General features: G+C 36.8%; 1 protein-coding gene across 1 annotated transcript in view; it reads right to left on the bottom strand.

Annotated features, from left to right (window-relative positions):
- Positions 1–265: 265 nt before the first annotated feature.
- Positions 266–19,490, bottom strand: part of LOC148861827 (mitochondrial Rho GTPase 1-like) — a 39,891-nt gene continuing 20,666 nt past the window's right edge. Inside the window, exons 9-18 of the mRNA XM_088940850.1 lie at positions 16,282–16,363; positions 15,349–15,560; positions 12,643–12,712; position 12,107; positions 5,505–5,616; positions 3,978–4,128; positions 3,233–3,419; positions 1,667–1,791; positions 792–1,116; positions 266–673 (exon numbers count right to left, since the gene is read on the bottom strand). Coding sequence (XP_088796976.1) covers positions 1,718–1,791; positions 3,233–3,419; positions 3,978–4,128; positions 5,505–5,616; position 12,107; positions 12,643–12,712; positions 15,349–15,560; positions 16,282–16,363 — 889 coding nt within the window. The 3' untranslated portion in view covers positions 266–673; positions 792–1,116; positions 1,667–1,717. The remainder of the gene's footprint in view (positions 674–791; positions 1,117–1,666; positions 1,792–3,232; positions 3,420–3,977; positions 4,129–5,504; positions 5,617–12,106; positions 12,108–12,642; positions 12,713–15,348; positions 15,561–16,281; positions 16,364–19,490) is intronic.

Genomic DNA, 19,490 nt, shown 5'->3' with positions numbered 1-19,490 from the left:
TAGTATTTATATGATCCATAGTATATATATGTATATGTCATGTCATCAAGGTTCGACTTTTGTCGAACTTATGACTCATGAACCTCTCCCTTCTTCGGTTCAATGCCCGGTCTGGTTCTCTTAACATTGATCTGACTTCATATCATTTCAAAATTCAAACCCAAGTTATTCATCCTAACCAAAAGCTTGTCCGTGGAGATTTCCCTTTGAGCTCTATGTAGACGTGTCCATGAAGGCACCATGACTAAGATCTTCGCTTTCTATATTTGTAGACTTGAATACTTAGTGTATTGTTTGAATCAATCAGATATTGTCCTTGCATACACTAATAGTCAATTGTTTTTGCATCAAATAACATTATAAATATTACATATCAAGTGTACATCACACATTAAAGAAAATTTTGGATTTTCTATTAAAAAAGTGAATTCGCCCGTAGCTTGTACGATTTTAGAAACTCGATATATGATGTTAGATTGGAGTGGTGTAAACTCCGTTATTGTCCCCACTTGATTACAGACGGGCAGCTCTGTTGGCATCCCTGCAATTGGTTTCTGCACGAAGCCCACATAATTTAAACTGCTCTCTCATTTCAATGGCGATTTCCTATAGCTGTAATGGTGGTGACCACTTGAGCCAAAACAATGATACAACATGCCGACGAAGAAATCGTCTGTCATAGCAGCAGCAACAACAATGGTAGGTTTCATGCGGGAGAGAGAAAAAGGAGAAAGTGATCGGTGAGAGAGGGGAGAGGAAGAAAACTGCTGAGAGAGAGAGAGGTCTTCAACCTTGAAGTTGATGCTGGAGGCAATGAAGTGGGGGGCCTCCACCCAGAGAGTGGCAGACTTGACGTTGTCGGTGGAGCTTTGATAACAAACGATGGACGCCCTTCCGGCCTAGCTATGAAAATCACCGTTTGATCGATCAAGTATGGTAGTCGAAAAAATACCTGTACTCTCCTTTCCGAACATGGATGATGATCCACTGGGAGTTCCCTTCCGGAACAAAATTGATAGCAGCTTGCACGGATTGAAAATTGCCGTTGCCATTGATATGAACCTTTATCATTCAATTGGTGCTTATCTTCACCATTAAGGGAGGAGAATCAATGACCTTGTGTGCAGAAAAACCATAAAGAAGGTCATTGATTCTCGTGGATGGGAACCTAAATTGCTTGAACAACAAGAGATGAAATGGGCAACATCTTGGCTAAATTAGAATAATAAAATAAAAATTTATAAGCAATAAGTTTCTTCAATTAAGCATTAAACAAAATAATAATAAACCAACTAACAATTATAATCACTTTACATTTCATGTTTAAAAATGCAAGGTTCTTAAATAATTCAAATGACCAATTTGGAGAAAAGGAAACATATGAAGAATCACCCATCTTATAAGTGTGGTCATTTAATAGTTTAGAAGAAAGAAAATAAATTAGTTAATTTGGTCTATGCAAAAAAATCAGTAAGAAGAAAATAAATCCATTAAAAATAAAATTATTATAATAAGAAAATTCACTTGATATATCCAATTGTTTTTTCATTTTTTTAGCTCATAATTGTTGAAGCACTTCTTCCATTTTTAACTAAAAAAAATGGATCAAAAATATGTTTTTTTTTTATTAAATCGCTAAATAATAGCCTCAACGAGTAAGCCTCACCCCTCAAAGCAGCCTTGTGCAACGGAAGCAAGCAGCCCACAGGCTCAATTCTTAATTGGAGGCGTTTCTCCTTGCAGCATAAACACGATAGGCAGCCAGTCCAACAATAGCAACTGCAGCCCCAACTGTTTTCAGGGAACAGAAAACTGTCAGGAAAAGAGACGGAATAAATGCCGAATAAAACAAAGTTGACAAACATGTTAAGGCAACTGCCACTATCTAACTTAAATTGATCATGCTAGCCAAATATAAATAATCCCATTGAAGAAACCATGTGAAGGCCACGAGATTAATGGGAAAACCAATGGGATAACATCTAAATATCTGATAATAAGTTCCATTATAGGGAAAGTAATAAACAAAAAGCAAAACCAAAAACAAAACAAACACTACAAGGACATTTCGAGTTTAAAACAACTTGGACCCAAGAACCTAGTACATAAAATGGGTCAAAATAAACGTAAACGGTAAACATAATGGGGGTTATAGTATGTGTTTCAAATGGTTATGGCTCAAAAGTGGAATATTAAAATTGAAAAATATATAATCTGGTATTTGGGTGTCAGTGTCACTATGGTATTCCTTGGTTTAACTCCCCAGCCACCACCCTGCGGAAGCAAGGACCTTGAAGAGATTGCAGCAGCAGCATGCTACAAATAAGGCCATTACCCAATGTTGGTCCCAGCCAACATGCTACAAATAATTTATATAATAATGTCTTTTTATTATTTTCTTTTTGTTAGGGTTTAATCAACACAAACATTGCTAAATGCTGTACTTCTTTTTCTTTTCTTTTCTTCTTTTCCTATAACAAAAATAAGGGTTCAGCCCCAATATTTTTTGAATTTTCTTTTCCTTCTTTTTCTTCTCATGAATATGTTGATTTTCCATACTTTAACATGATCTTTATACTTTTCATATGAAAATTATGAATAACTATTAAGGAAATATGGTTATGGTACCTAGGGAACTACCCTAGGATCTATGTTTTTTACATAAAAAAAAATCCATGCTTAGGAGACTAAGCGATAAAATGCCACCCGTCATCATAAAAACTCAAATTATTTTGTGGGATGGGGGGTCCAGTAAGGGAGTTCTAGATGGAGCTTTAGTAAGAAATAACAAAGAATAAGCTCTCTTTTCTTCTGTTTATAACAAGGCTTCGAAGAGCCTAAAGCTTCCGATATTGGGTACACTCAAGTTCATTGCACAAAAGCATTACTGCAAAATCTCTCTCTCTCTCTCTCTCTCTCTCTCTCTCTATATATATATATATATATATATATATATATATATATAATACTAAAAAAGTTACAAAATACTACAAATCCAAACAAATAATCTACCCTTCCAAAAAGCACCAAGATGATAAAGAGGGAAAAATTATGGCAAGGTGTATGAAGCATTGCAGAAGCTCTTCAGAAAATTAGAAAAATGTGGAAATGAAACTATCTTTCTAAAACCCGAAAACAATCCAAATTTTATTGGATACATTCTAAGGTATCCAACTGATAAGAACCCAATGACAAGATTTTTTTTTTTTCTTTAAACCATAAACCAACAAACCTGAGACAAACATGAGAGAGCGATTAACAAGCTGATGATAGTGCTTGCGGTTTCTGCCAGCTTCAGTCTCTGGAATACTCAAATGCGGGTGCTCTGCCACACTAATAATATCGTAGAATATACTATTAAAATCTAATAACTTCATGCTAACTGGGATGGGCGTTTCTATTCCCAAGTCTTGGCTAACCTATAATAACAGAACCACAATCAAAGATAATTATTAGAAATTCTAGGTAACTATATCTTCCAAAACTAATTGTCATAGCAATGCGGTTTCAGGCAATAACGATTTAATAAGCGAAGGTAAATATTATAGCTACAGAGACTTAATAGTCAGTTCAAAACGAAGAGAACCAAAAAAGATGCAAAAGCAAAGGTAAAACCAAAAGCAAATGACAAGGCATCAGAGGCTGGGAAACAAAGGGGATAGAAAACTAATTAAATGAAAAAATATCCAAAAATCAGTAATCTATCCATATGACCACCCGCAACACCTGCATGAATGTATGCCAACAAGCTGGTGTAACTATTATTTGTTCTATAATGCTAAGATCTTGAAAATCAGGGTTCTTAACAAACTTGATAACCTTTTATCATATGGATGATAAAAGAATAACCATGGGAAAACATGAATTTTTTTTTTTTTGCAAAGAACAATACATAGTCAAAATGTAAGCATGCTGAATAGGAGATCTCATTTTCTCATCATTCGGAAGAACAAAGACATCCATGACAAATTAAATACCCTTATAATATCTTCTATAGCGGTTGGATATGGATCAAGGTCGTCTTTAGCTACAACACTAAGGCAAGGCACTTCAAAGCCACTATCCTCTCCATGGCTAGCAACATCCACAAGTAATTCTTTAGCTCTCCTCCAAGAAGCTTCATCAGAACTAAAATTGCAGACAACATTGTAGGTTATTACTAACAAAATAAGAGGAAAATGTGATTATAGGAAAAGAAACCGTTATCACTAAGGGAAATTAAAATAAAGGAAGCAAAATAAAGTTTGTCATCGAAACTAAGTCCAATTACACTATTGAGAAATATATCATTGGTGCAAATGTCTCAACTCTCAAGTGTCTTGTCAAGTCAGAAGAAGGATGCATGCATGCAAAAATGGGTGGCACACACACATACACATACATATAATTAGCTTGCTTTACCCACTCAATTTAGTAATTATTATTGAGGTGGCGTTAGATAAATCTGTGAAGTTAAAAAGATATTGTTCAGGTCTGAAAACTGAAAAGTAGAAATGATTTTCAGATTTTCAGAGGTTCTCAAAAGATAAGATCATTTGAGTTGGAGCAATTCTCCAAAATCTGAAATTGTGAAGTTTACTATTTTACCCTTAGAAATCGACTGGTTGATAATATTATAAATATTAAAAAGAATACTAAATAAAAATAGTATTCTATTAACAAACAAATATTATATTTTTTGAAATAAATAATTATTTATTATTTGACTAAATAATATTTATTTATTATTAACTAATAATAAATAAAAAATATTTAAATTATTACTAATAAATATATTATGAAATATTCTTATTACTATATAAGTATTAATACTAAATATTATTATTTATTTAAATAGAGAAATAATATTTACTAAATATTAATAAAAATATTGATTTATTAAAAGTAGTAAACAATATTAAATAAATTATTATTATTATCATCACTAATAATAATAATAATAATTATTATTATTATTAGTAGTAGTATTATTATTATTACTATTCTACTACTACTACTACTACTACTACTACTACTATTATTGTTGTTGTTGTTGTTGTTGTTGTTAAATAGATGACAATAATGAGGGCTATAGAATCATTTTATCACATCTGAAATGTGTCTGATTTTGGTAAGACATGAAACCAGGTCCTCTAATTGGACCCGAACCCAAATGCCACGGGCATCTGAAAAGCAAAATTTTCAGACTTCATACGTCTGAAAAGTGTAGTAATCAAACACCGAGTCTCATCAATTTGCCCTTTAAGAAAACAGTACATTAAATTCCACATTATTTATTAGTAAAATAATTGATTCTTCATTTTTCTCAGCAATACAAATACACCTAACCTTTTCCTCCCAAAAAGGATTATTCTCATAATTTAATACTGCATTTGGCATAAAACAGAACAGAATAGTGAAACAGGATTCATGCAGATGACTCCATATGGTTGGAACATGGGTCACATATTACAGTCAGCAGTAAAGAACAAATAAATCCAATAACCAGACCAGATAAGAGTCACCTATCATGGACAAATAATGCTATGTCACAAGCTGCCAACGACCCCTTTTTAGACAGCAAACCTTTTACTTCATCTTCTGGAATCTCCCGCAATACCAAGGTTTTTTTACTCCCTTCAAAGGCAGGAACATATCCACCTATATATATATATATATATATATATAAACAGAAAATGTTTCATTAATGGAAAACACATGATTTTAGTAACATATAACAAGCCAAAAAAGAGAAAAAAAAAGGTGGAAACACTTAATTTGAATACAGAAATGAAAATGAAAAAAACAAAACCAACTTTCCATATCCTGCATAATCATGGACTATGGATTTAAAAAAAAAAAACTTATGAATGCAATGACAGCTTCAACCATAAATAGTTCTTTCCATGTTTTGAATGTAACATAAATAGTTCTTTCCATCAAAAAAGCATCAGTCCGGCTCTCCAAAACCAGTAAAACCAATAAAAAATTCAAATCTTCAAAATGGTATGGCACCAAACATGTTGCCATTACTCAGCAAAAAATAAATTTCCAATATAAAAAAAGAAAGAAAAAAAGAAAACTGAGCCAGTGATTTTAAGAACCAAAGTTCCATTTATTTGATCCCTATAACCAACACAGCAAAGGGGTGAAATTTCAGCATTGCAGGGGAAAAACAAATCATTTTTTTCTTTGAAATATGAAAAATACTGTTAAAGACTTAATATATCAGAGCCCAAATATCTTTTTCTTTTGGCAAGAAAATAGGAAATACTTTTTTTAAATGGTAAATGTTAAGTTTATCAGATTGTGAAAAAATAATGATAAAATGTACAATACTGTATTTAGCAATGGACTAATCAACTTTCAAGCCTTGAATGAGGGCTGTGAGTGGAGCAGTTAACAAAGGTGGAGAAGTAAACTTCGTGACATTCTCAAGTTGGAGAAAATCTCTGAAAGTGGAGGCTAAGGACTTTCTGCTTGAGGAGATGAGAGTCAAGGGGAGCCTCAGTTTGAAGGTAAGGGAAATGAAATTGGCAGCAGTTTTGATAGAAGGTTCAGAGATGGTGGAATGGCTCAAGGACTTTATGGTCGAGGCTGCAGTAAAGGAAAAGAGACCAAGCCAGAAAGAAAATCTCACTTTGACAGCAAGAAGGTATGTACTGGAGTGCAAGAGAAATACAAGAGGATCCTTCATTGCCCTTTCTGAGTTTTTTGCCAAAGGGACGAAACAAATGGTGTGCTTTACTGAAGGTAAAAAGAGTCAAGGATGGCAAAGGGTAGCAGCAGAGTTGAATGCTATTCTTAACCACTGGAAGATAGGAAATCAGGAGGTTAAAGAAGTCGAAGCAGCAGACACCCCTCTGATTTTCTGGGCCTTATACAGGACATCCCATCCATGGCGCACAGAACAACCAACCCCACTGTCACTATTATCAGGAGGAAAAATTATTGGGAAAGCATGTAGTTGTTGAAGCCAAGAGACCAGTCTCCGATTGGAAGGAAGTTGCTAATCTTGTGCAGTTTAGGTTAAAACTTAGAAACACTTTCATACTAACCCCCTTTAATAGCATTAAAGCAGTGCTCGACCCTCTTAACAATGTGGTAGAAAGTACAACTCCGAGTTTTCAAGTGGACTCCATCCTCAAACTCTAAAATTTTTACAGTTGAAGATGGGATGGTAGTTAGGGTAATTGGGCTGTCTTTCCATCTTTGGACCCATGAGGTTGCAGCCTCCTTTGCAGTCTTATGTGGAGCTCGTCTTGATGGGGAATTTTGGGGGGACTTTCGATAAGGAGCACTTCTCTTGAGTGGACTTAAACCAGAAGAGATCCCCAGTAAGGTGACTTTCTATGTGGATGAATTATTTATCTCAGTGTGGTTGGTTTCCTCCATTGAAGTGGCATTGTGGAAGGAGGGAAGAAAGGAAGAAGATGAGAGGGTGGAAACACAGATGTTACATGGAAATTTGGGATTAGAGAATCAGTGGTTGGACAGATATAACACAAAATGGATAAACAAGCCTTGGGCTATTCGAAAGTTTATGGAAATATGGCAAATGAAAGACGTGTGGCTGAAGAAACTAGACTGGCACCTACAAAGACCTATGCTCAAGGGACTATGGATGGTGCCAAAAGAGGGGTTTTGAATGGTTTAAACAGCTCAATGGTAAAAGAAGGGAGCAGGAACTAGATTTAAAGGAATATCAAAATACCTTGAATGGACTAGTGTTTTAAAAGCGCAAGGTGAAGCGCACGCCTTTTTAAGCAAGGCATAAAAAATAAAAAGAAGCTAAAAAATCAAAATATTATTAAACAAAATCTTAATAAAAATATAAACTTAAATTTTAAAATAAATGTTTTAAAAAACCTATTATCTAAAATTAAAATACATAAATATAACATGTAAAGCATATTCAAATGAGAATTTAAAAATAAAATCAAATATATAGAAGATTTTTTTGAAATTTATGAATCAGCAAAGGAGAATAGTACAATGTCCCAAGGAGAAGCACGAGATGCAACCTCTCCAGGTTAGTTAAGTACAACTTTCCAATATATCATAACAACTTACAAAGTAGCACAAAAAAGGACCTCCCTAGAAACCCCCTATTTAGCCAGAGAATCAGTCATAGTATTAGCTGACCTACTTACCCATTTTACCTCAAAACTAATATTCCTAGTTAACCACTTTACTTTTTGATGAGGTCTTTGTAGCCCCAAATGGTAGCATCCGGGTTTAGAAGCCACCTTGTTACCACCTGAGAGTCCCCTTCAACAAGGAGATGCTCCACCCCAAGCTGGTTAGCGATCTGAATTCCTTGTACTGCAGCTTGTATTTCTGCCTTCGTAGAGACTTGCACTCCCACCTGGGTCCCCTTCAATAAGGAGATGATGTTGCTGTCCTTATTCCTCAGGACACCCTCTATACCTGACGGCCCAGGGTTACCTTGGCTACTTCCATCAAAATTTAACTTGATGACACCTTCTGACGGCGAATCCCATTCTGATAAACATTTATTCTTCTTTGTAGAAGTATTAGCTATTACTAACCAATTCCTCCACAAGTCATCAAAAGAAAAATAATCAAATATCTCCAAGGTTTTCAGCCAATGTATTGCTCTTGTTAGGATGCAGTCCTTTTCAAGCATATAAAACCCACAATCTCTTTTTTTTTCTAAATTGCATTACTTCAAGTAGCTAATGTGATGTAAAACATATTACTTCAAGTAGCTAATGAATGGACGACACACCCCTCGAGGCAAGCCCAACACCCCCTATTTGGGAGTGTTGTTCATTCATTCATTCATCCTAATAAAATATCTTCTTAAAAAGCAAGTAAAACTATAAAATCATTATTTTTTGTGTGAGAACTAAGGATTTAAGACCTAATGTGGATTTGTTTGGGCTTGCCTCGAGGGGCGTGGCATGGGAGTCTGAGGGCTGAGCCCCCAGCCCAGCCACTAGACACACAAAAAGCAAAAAAGCATCAAATTTTCAAAAGGCACACGCTTGGGCTAAGGCGCAAGACACACCAAGCGCACACCTAGGTGCACCAAGCGTGCGCCTTTTGAAAGGGCTGCGCCTAGGACCTGGGCGAGGCACCTACCCTAAAATGTGCCTTGTTTGTGTGGCTAGGCGCGCCTCAGGCGTGCCTTTTAAATCACAGAATGAACAAGAAAGGGGGTCAAGAAAAAGATTAAAGCAGGAACTAGAAGAGGTCCTATTGCGGGAAGAAATCTCTTGGAGGCAAAAATCCAGGGTCAAATGGATCAACGAAGGTGATGGGAACACTAAATTTTTCCATGAAGTGGCTAACGGGAGGAGAAAAAACATGGTAAGCTAGAAGTGGATGGTGTGGAAGTTGAATCTCATGATTAGATAGCTAGATGTTTTGTAGATCACTTTAAATCCATCCTAAGGAGGCCAGTAGGCCACTAGGAAATAGAGAGGAGTTGGAAGGGTTGGATTGGCCAGGACTTTCTAAAATGAATAAGAGATAGTTGGAAAGGAATTTTGAGGAGGAAATTAAGAATGTGGTGTTTTCAATGGATAGATCTAAGTTACCAGTGCCAGATGGCTTTACTATGGTTTTTTATCAAGATTGTTGGATTATTGTGAAAAAGGAGTTGCTTGAGCTTTTTAACGAATTCGAGGATAACTGTGTCACTAGCCCTGGAGTTGACGCTACTTTTCTTGTTCTAATTCCAAAGAAGAAAGAGGCTACACACCCTAAAGACTTTAGACCAATTATCCTGGTGACTAGCATCTACAAGATTTTAGCTAAAGTATTGTCTTTGAGGAATAAAAAGGTCCTCCCTTCCCATATCAGTTAAAGTTCAAGGCGCCTTTGTGCAAGGCCAGCAAATAATTGATCAAATTCTAATAACAAATGAATGTGTAGAAGAGATGAGAAGATCAGGCAATCAAGACTTTGTCTGCAAGCTGGACTTGGAGAAGGCTTATGATTTAATGGACTGGAGTTTCTTGTTGGAGTGTAATTGGATTATTGGTTGCCTTACTTCTTGTCATTACTCAATTTTGGTAAATGGAGTAGTAAATGACTTCTTCCCGGCTTGCAGGAGCCTAAGACAAGGTGACCCGCTTTGCCCTTTCTTGTTCACACTAGTTGTTGATGTCTTGAGTCAACTTTTATCGGAGGCAGATAAGACTGGGTCAATAAAGGGGTGGAGAATGAGAAGAGATCAAGTCCCAGTCACCCATCTCCAGTTTGTGGATGATACAATAATCTTTTGTGAGGGGAGTGACCTGACAAGAGTGAGGCATCTGAAGAGTCTTTTAGCCCTTTTCGGGAATGCCTCTAACCTGAAGATTAATTTTGAGAAGAATTGTGTGGTGGGATTAAATTTGGAAGGTAGGGAGTTGGAACCTATTGTGGAGTGCTTAGTGTTGAGTTGGGCCGATTTCTAGTTATTGGGCCCAATTATTTAACTCTTATATGTTTAAGTTGTTAAGTTAGGAAGTTGTTGGGCTTTAGGCCCATTAGCTTATTTTTCTAAGTTGTGACTATTTAGCTACTTTAGAAGCCACCCTACTAAGGGCATTCTTGCAATCTCTTATTCTTTTAAGTATAAAATATAATGAGGTGTTGGTGGCCATAACTAAATCAATTCTGGTTGACATCATACTCTTTCTTTCTTATCTTTTCTTCTCTATTGCTGAAACTTTTCATCTTCTTCTTCTCTCTCTTCACAAAGAATTCATCTAGATTTGCAAACAATGATTTCTACTTGGTATCAGAGCAGGCCGAAGGTTCCTTGAGCTGTTTTCTCATGCAGCCCTAGATCGGCCGACTGCATGGTGATTTAAGAGGCTGATCAAAGATCTCAGGTAAACCAAGTGTTTGGATTTTTTGGTGGATATGTTTTGCCTTGTAGCTAATCTAGCGTTTCCCATGCAAATCAGGGAAAACTGGAGAAAGGGGGAGAGTCTTGTTTCTGTTGGACTCTTTAGTTTTGACCTAGGAAGTGGCGCCCTAATTTTTTAGGGTTCCTTGGAGTTTTCTATAGAGGGTGGTTCAAGTCCTGCCTGATTTGGAGGTCTTTAGAGAGAGTGGCTGCCTCTTCTCCTGTTTGTGGGCAGACCATCTAGGGCACCAGAAGGGTACCATTGGTACCAAAAGTGATTTATTTGATATTCTTGCACATTACAATAATCTTTTATCCCCTTTTTGAGATGTATGGAGGGTAACAGAGTTGAAAACAAGCCCGGGAGTGAAATGGGACCAGCGGGAGGAGATGCTAGAGACCTTTTCAGGGTTGGGACCATTACTCCAGGTGCCCATCTTGATAACATTAATATATCCCTGATGGAGTCTTAACCCAAAACAAATGATCCCTTTGCACCCCTTGCCTAACTAATGCATCAGCTAGATTATTAGCTAATATCTGAAACCATGAGAAAGAAGTTCCTAAGAAAGAGCAATGTTCTTTCTAAATTCTAAGTACTTTCCTCCTAGATCTTATGACTAAATATAGAGGCCTTTTTGCCATTATATATGACAATTATCTTTTTGGTTGGCAAAAACAATTACAATATTTGATTGCATTAGGTTTCCAAATACCTGGCATACAGCTTGGTACCTACTAAATATGGTTGTATTTAAAAATTTAATTACATTTTGCCTCTTAAACATTCAAATATTACACAATTAAATAATGAAACAACAAAGCAAGAAGAGTTCTAGTTTTACTATATTAGGCTTCTATACATTTATGAATAATTTGCAAATTTGCTTAAACTACAAAGTAATTAACAGTGACTCACCAAATATAGAACAAATATCGTCTCCCCCTATGCATTTTATATGTAAAGCAAGTTGTGAAAGTACTTTCCATCTAATAATCTCATGATCATTTGTATCTAGTATATATTATTTCTTCTCTCTCTTTTTATTTGATGAATATTTCTTCTCATTTTTTTTTGTTTGATTGGAATCCTCCTAGGGATGCATATAAACTATAAAGGCAGATATGGTTTGGAGTTTGGACTGTCTGGGAGGAAAGAAACGCCATATCTTCAAGGATAAGGTCCAAACCAGAGAATCTGTGACAGAAAATATTACAGTGAAGATGGTAGCCTAGGTTAAATCCATGAAGATTTTTCACCCTTTCATATCTTCATGATGCATATATGGAAGCAAGGAAAAAATCCATTGGGAAAGAAATTAGTTTTCCGATTTCTATACCATTTTCAGAATTTTTGGATGATAGTATATAGTCCTGTTTAAGTTTTCTTCAATTAATTCTCTACTTGTAGCCATCTCAAGGATAGTCATTTAGTTTCTCAGAAGTTCACCGTTGTTTCGAAACTACTACTTTTGGTAACATTAGGACTTACTATTTATAGTAATTCCGGTAATTACTATTTGTATAGTAAAATTGTTATATGCTATTTTTAGCAATTTCCAGTGGCTTTACATTAATATTGTTTTAGTAGGATAAGTAAAGAGTTATTTTGGGAGTTAAAAGAGTCCTAATTTGCTTGTCCGAATGGATTACTTACGGATTTGTCTTAGTTCCAAAGCAAATAGAAGTTAATTATGGACCGTTATATCTGATCAGCGCATGCATGTTACTTTCCATGTGTGTGTCCATGAGTGTAGGCATGTTCGTAAGATAGTAAAGGCATATTGCATGCTTACCCCTGGCTGATCAACAATATTCACCGCAAAACGCTCACTAGTGGTTGGAGAATAATTTTCAGAGAATGGCCTGCATTATGAAAACAATTTCAGATGTCATTGAGTCAAGTCATAGTAATCATTTGAGAGAAGTTCTATGATGAAGTGTGTAGGGCTGAGAAAAGGGAAGCAACAGTCATGTTTGCATACAAGTTTTTACAGATCTTATAGGCCTTTAAATGGCCCCCATGATGGGCCAACTTTTTTTTTTTTTTGAGAGGGAGTGGGAGAAGATGATTGAGTTTCATTTAAAAGAGAACACAGTATGTGAGATGATGTACATAAGGAAGCAGATAAACAAAAAGGCCATATGAGGTCTACACTAGCAGAGACCTATCACTATACAAGACATATAGAGGACCATATTTAGCTAGACCAGCTGCTACATAATTTATTTCCCCTGGAAACCGGTACAGATTTACATTCATTACACTCACAGTATCTTGGAAACAGCCTCTCTGTGTATCTGCGGTGGTAAGGCTGCATATCTGTCTCTCTGCAGACCCCACATTGGCAGGGGACTCATGCACTGGGCTACCCTTTTTTACACTCAGAATATCTCCAGCCTCATCCAGGTAGTGATTTAGTCTCCAAATACCACCCTCCTCTTCTACTAACCACTTAATAGTATTTATAGAGTTTCCTTAAATGATTAGACTCCAAATGCCCAGGTCTCTAGTGATACCGATACAAATAAGAGTGGCCAGGACCTCTGACTTAGTGGAGTCGGCATACCCAATTGGTCCATTGTAAGCCCAACAGATGTTACTGTTCCTCTAGTTATCATCCCTTCCTTTCTTGCACCTGGACCTCAAGGGATGGTAGGAAGCCTAGGGGAGGAGAACAAAAGATTAACCACACTATTGGGCTCACTAACAAAATACCTTTAGGCCTTGTTAACTTTTTGAAAGGTCACTTAACCGGGTAAGCACTTGCCCAGGTAAATGTTTCCTGGGAAAGTTAGAATGGGCAAACTTGTCCCATTATGTTTTGTAAACTTTTCCCCAGGTGGGAAAGCTACTTGCCCACCTAGGAAACTGACTCTACCGTAGGACCCAGAGCTTTCCAGAAAAAGAACACGGTAAAGTTGGTCAATGGGCGTCAATTTCCTATTCCAACTTACCCCCTCCTATTTCCTGAAAAACGAACAGGGACTCAAATAGATGCTATCGTTCCTCTCTTTAATCAGCCCTCCGATCCCTGTCATTCCCAGTCTTCTTGAAGCACTACCATCATAATTAAAGTCCTCACCCCTTCCTTTCTTGCACCTGGACCTTGAAGGATTGTTAGAGGCCTAGGTGAGGACAACAAAAATGTTAACAACATTCCTATTGGGATCACTGACAGAAATACCTTTATAGAACTCGGAACTAGTGACCCACAAGTTGCAAATTGCAATTGTGAGTAATGTGAGAGATCTTAGTCTTCCTACGATCTAGCCTTGCTGTCAAATATGTGATTATTCATCTCTTCCTAAACACCCCACATCACCGCATGGATAACTATTTGCCAGTAGGCCTCACTTCTCCGACTAAGACCTCTACCATTCCACTGTCAAAGGAAATCCAAAATACCCTCCAGAGCAACCGGGCAGTATCCCATAATGTTGAGAAAATAGTGCCAAATATTTCTAGTTTCCTGGCAATTGAAGAGAAGATTATTAGCAAATTCCCCACCACAGATGCATAAAATGCAAGTACGAGGGGAGAGACATATTCAGTCAATATTCTTCCATTGGAAATCACAAGTGTTTACTCTCTTCACACAGGCTTCCCGAACAAAAAAAAGCAAACTCTGGGAGGAATGTGAAGGGACCAGATCTTCTTGCAAGGAAAGGAAGTGTTCTGCTCACCTGCAATCAAGGCCTTGATGAAAGAGTTCGAAGATGATATCATTTTATCCTTTCCCTGAACAAAGATGCAACCATCTCCTCTTGCTTTCCGGCTTTCCCTACTGAAAACAGTTAGAACCTGAACCTTAGAAGATCCCCAAGGGATGTGGAAGTCAATGAAGTTGCCGACCTCCATACCCTTAGGGAGGTCTACATTTCCCTTCCCCCACAGGCCCCACGTAATAAATATTCTATGGACTCAGTTTCCTATAGAGTTTGTGGTCATTGTCCAGATGTTTTACTCGACTATCAAGTTAGGAGATCTTTTTTTTAGATATCTTTTGAAAGGCTACACAATGGGGGGTAGCCCATCCCCCAACCCAGGTGCAGGTGGGTTTCGATCCCAAGTCTCTGCTACGACCAGCAGGAGACCTTACCAACCAGCTGGTTGGCACCTTGCTATCAAGTTGGGTTTGGATATATTAGGAGACCTTTAGAAGAAAATATTCGGTTTTACTTTTGGTTTAGAAGTCAATATTATTTTAATAAGTAAATATTTCACCCTATGAATCTATAAGAAGAGTAAAAACCTTTATAAGACATAGTTGATGAATATATTAATAGACTTGTAGGGTGAAATGAAATACATTTTATGAGCAGATTTGATTCTTTTGTCCAACATCAACCCTTTAGTAGAGTGATACAGAAAATAAAAAACTGGACCTTAAAAGGTAAAATTAGAAAACTTAAGTCAACCAAAGAAACAATCCCGAGCCTTAGCTGGACCTAACTTAAACTATCATTAGTTCACCAGGATGCTGGTTTAGAAGGCTCACCTTCCAAGAAATGAATTTAGCAATGCAGATTTTCCAGCATTTTTAGGCCCAAATACAAAGCATTGGTACACATTTCTATCTGATTGCAGCTTTTTACGGTCCAATCGTCTTCGCCTGGTTATACGAAGTGCTGAAGCAGGATCACCAACATATCCAATATATATCAAATTAGATAGAGTTCGAGCTGGGTCAAGTAGCGTCATGAGGGCCCACTGCAGCCAACAAAAATCCACAGCAAGTGTTCTTGAAAAAGACAATGAACATTACTCATGGTTTAAAATCTAGAAAACAACAAACCAATTGGAGGTCAATGAGATTAATATGAAACCAAAATAAAAAATACCAATATTCATTAATTAGAAGTTAAATGAGAAGGCATAACAGTGCATAACAACAAAGCACCTATGAGGCATGTCACTATGCTTTATATACTAGGTGTCTTATTGATTTAATAATTGAGACCTTAAGTGTTGACAATCAACAACCCATCAGAAATCAACGGTCAAAATATGCAGCCGCAACAAAAGTTCACCAGAAGTCCTCCATGGAATAGAAGAACTGGAGCAAACATATCATTCCCCTAACCACTACCAAAAGAAAACAAAAAAGAAATAACTGTTTGTAACTTACTCATAGCTACACTTAATAAAAAGGTAATGGTTGCAAAAGAATAACTTCAAGCTGTAAATTACTTTTCCCTTCATAAAATGACCACATGAAAACAAAACACCCATGTGAATTAGTTGCACAGTTCTCATCAATCCTACATGCAGGGAAAGAAAGCAAGCATCAATGGTGCCAAAATTTCTGAAACAATGCTTACCAACATCAATTTACAACAAACATAATAGAAAGAAGGTGGAAATTTTGATCTAAATTGTTACCAGATGAAATAAAAAAAGAAAAGAAAAGAAATTGTATGGAGATACGCACCTGGGACAGAAATCCATCAAATGATAACCCATCTAGTGCGGTCATCCCTGCAGCATCCTTATATGGAGCTTCATTCCAAGGACTGAATTTCAAATTTTGAAAAAAAAAAACAATATAATAAATAAAAAAACATACAAGAGGAAAACTCTAGTTTAAAAGAGTTTTGACAGAGTGGTTTCAACCAATTACATGAAAATCATATAGCTACATAGATTAAATTGATGGTATACTAACAAAGATATATGCATCTCAAGCATGAGTACTATCAACATAATTTCACTATTGGGACAACAGTTGATATTGAAAACTCAGAATCTAGGCTTAAACCTATACGTAGGAATACACACAATATCAAATAAAACACCCAGAAAGATCCTAGATTTTGAGGTGATCAGAGTGACAGAATGCTTCTACAAACCAAAATCAACCCAAGCAATTGATAAAATTCTTCTTATTCTATTTGTCAAAACAAAATCTTCCTATTCCAAAAAAAAAGGTGACAATGAAACAGTACAATATCCAAAATGAACTAATGCAGGAAAATAATTCTGAAGAAATTATTGGCAGACACAGAAACATAAAGGAACAATCATAGATTCAACACAAAATGCATGTCTGCAATGCACCCACCTAGATGTCTTGATACATATATGCATTTTTTTGTACAAGAAGAGCTTTAAACACTCTCGTCAAAATGTTAGAACTATGTATCTATATAAATTCACTGTCCTTTCTGATTTCATAATGAAACGCTTTTTTCCTAATACAAAAATAGATCATAGATGTCAAAGTATAACACCCATTCTAGAGTTTGACATCACAATACAACCAGGTCACATTGTGGGACCAGACTGCCAGAGCATGGAGCAGAATAAACTCATCGCATGAAAATTTTAAAAAGCTTCAGTTTGTTATAACATTGCTGAAGGTGCGCATCCATAAGGATAGTTAATTTTTCTTTTTTTGGCAGGAAAACATGTGGGAACATTTTTTTGCTTAAATTTATTTATTTATTTTTGTAATCAGTTGTTTTTTATACATGAAAGATAGTTTTATTAAAATCAAGAGAATCAACCATTACAAGCAGCCCTTGAAAAGGTGTGAGCTGTGAGCTCTTTCAAACAGGAAATACAAATCACAACTGAGCCCAGTATAGCTGATCCCCATTTTCCCCTTGCTTGGCTAAGTAATCAGCCATAGTATTAGCTGATCTTCCCACTCATTGTAAACTAAAATTCATGTTTCTTGTTTAACCACTTGAATTTCTTGTTTTCATCCCTGTAGCACCAAGAGATAGACTGAGATCCTCCAATCATCCCACCACCGCCTAAGATTCACTTTGAATCATCAAATTCTCCACTCTTAGCTCATTTGCAATCTGGTATTGAAGGGGTGCTTAGAGATAAGGATGGTCTTGTTATGGAGGGGTTCTTTGCAAATTGGAATTTTGCAATCAGCTGCTTGTAACATAGAGAATACATAATAAATGTTACGTTGTTAATAAGAAAGACAGTGTAAGTAACAGTAATTCAATGGTGACAAAATTAAAAGAGGAAAATTTGTATGGCTGGTGGATGGTCATGGTACAATCATTAGCATAACTACTTATGATATGCAAAGAAATTTGGGGGAAATCCTTTTCTCTTCACCTGGACCTTCTTGCAGATCAAATACTATTGCTATAAGTTTTTTTATAGGAAACAGTAACTTTCATTAGAGAATTGAAAGGATTACAGACTTACCACCAACAAAATGGATGGAAAAAACAAAAACTTACAAACAAGCCCAAAACAAAGCCTCCCTAGTAACTCCTTGCTTAGCTAAAGTGTCAGCCATTCCATTTGCTGACCTTCTTACCAATTTAAAGTGCACCCCAATCTCCCTTACTAATCTAATAATCTCTCTTAGAGGCTGTCTAAGAGACCAAACTCCCAAGTTTCCAGATTGCATCCACCCTATTACCAGCTTGGAGTCTCCTTCCACTTCTAATTGTTGCCATTCCCCATTGTTTCGCCAGTCTCAAACCTTGAAGTAAGGCCACTACTTCTGCCCTTAATGAATCTCCCACCCCAATCGGGCCCGGGTAAAGGGCCAAGCCTTTTCCTTCCTCATTTCTGAACACACCCCCAACTTCCGACTGACCTGGATTACCCAAGGAGCTTCCATCAAAGTTTAATAGCTTCACCCTAAGCTGAGGCGGTGGTATCCAACTTTCTTGTACCACAGGGGAGGAAGAAGAGGATACAGCTATAGCACTCCAACTTCTTATTAAGTCAGCTAAGGAGAAGTCCTTGAAGAGATGATGTACTTTCAGCCAATGAATAACCTTGATGGTGACAACCTCAACAAGTGCTTCCTTGGATTTCTCTTGCCCTAGGAAGATCCTATTGTTTATTTCTTCCCAAATTGACCAAAGGATGGCTGCTCTTGTTATTCTCCACATTACCTTGCCTCTTTTCCTTGGTTGTCGGAAGAAGCTAGAGTCAAAAAGGTTGAAACACCCGAGGGGGGATTCCATCTGCAACCAAGCAAAGAAGAGAACCAATCCCACAAATAAGAAGTAAAACGACAAGAAATCAAAAGATGAGTCGTCGTCGTCTCACCATTTCTTAAGCAAAGGTAATAAATATGTGGGAAAAGGCACCAATCTGGCCTTTTTCTTTGAAGTACATCCATAGTATTGGTCTTTTGAAGAGCCACTTCCTAGCAAAAAAGCCCTAACCTTTGGTGGCACAAGAGAATGCCAAACTTCTTTAGCAGGAAAGGAGACAGATGCAATAGAAGAAGACTCTTTCCAAACTCTACTGTCTGAGCAAGAAAGATCTAGAAAAACTAAACTCAACACAGTGAACAACTCATCTGTAGAAGCCAATTCCGAATTCTTCAACCCTCTTCACAAAGCCAAATAACAAGTCCCCTCAAACACATGAAGTGAGGAGATGGTTTTGAATTTATTTAGGGAAAGAAAATATATTACCGGGAATCAATCCTTAAGGGGGGTGTTTCCAAGCCAAAGGTCCTACTAAAATAGAATTTTATTACCTGAGCACACATCAAATCTGATGAAAGGCTGAAAGGAAGGCAAGACTCCAAATAATTGCTTTCTAAGGGGAGAAATGAGAAGCCTTAGGGTCGACGCCAACATCCCATCCATTGGCTGCCATCCCGTGAATACTTTCCACCACCATGTGCCACAAACTGTCCTGCTC

The sequence above is a fragment of the Nelumbo lutea genome, chromosome 4 (assembly GCF_056320005.1).
Source record: "Nelumbo lutea isolate HS-2025 chromosome 4, American lotus-T2T, whole genome shotgun sequence".
NCBI classification, from domain to species: Eukaryota; Viridiplantae; Streptophyta; class Magnoliopsida; order Proteales; family Nelumbonaceae; genus Nelumbo; species Nelumbo lutea.
This window is presented reverse-complemented; position numbering and strand designations above follow the sequence as displayed.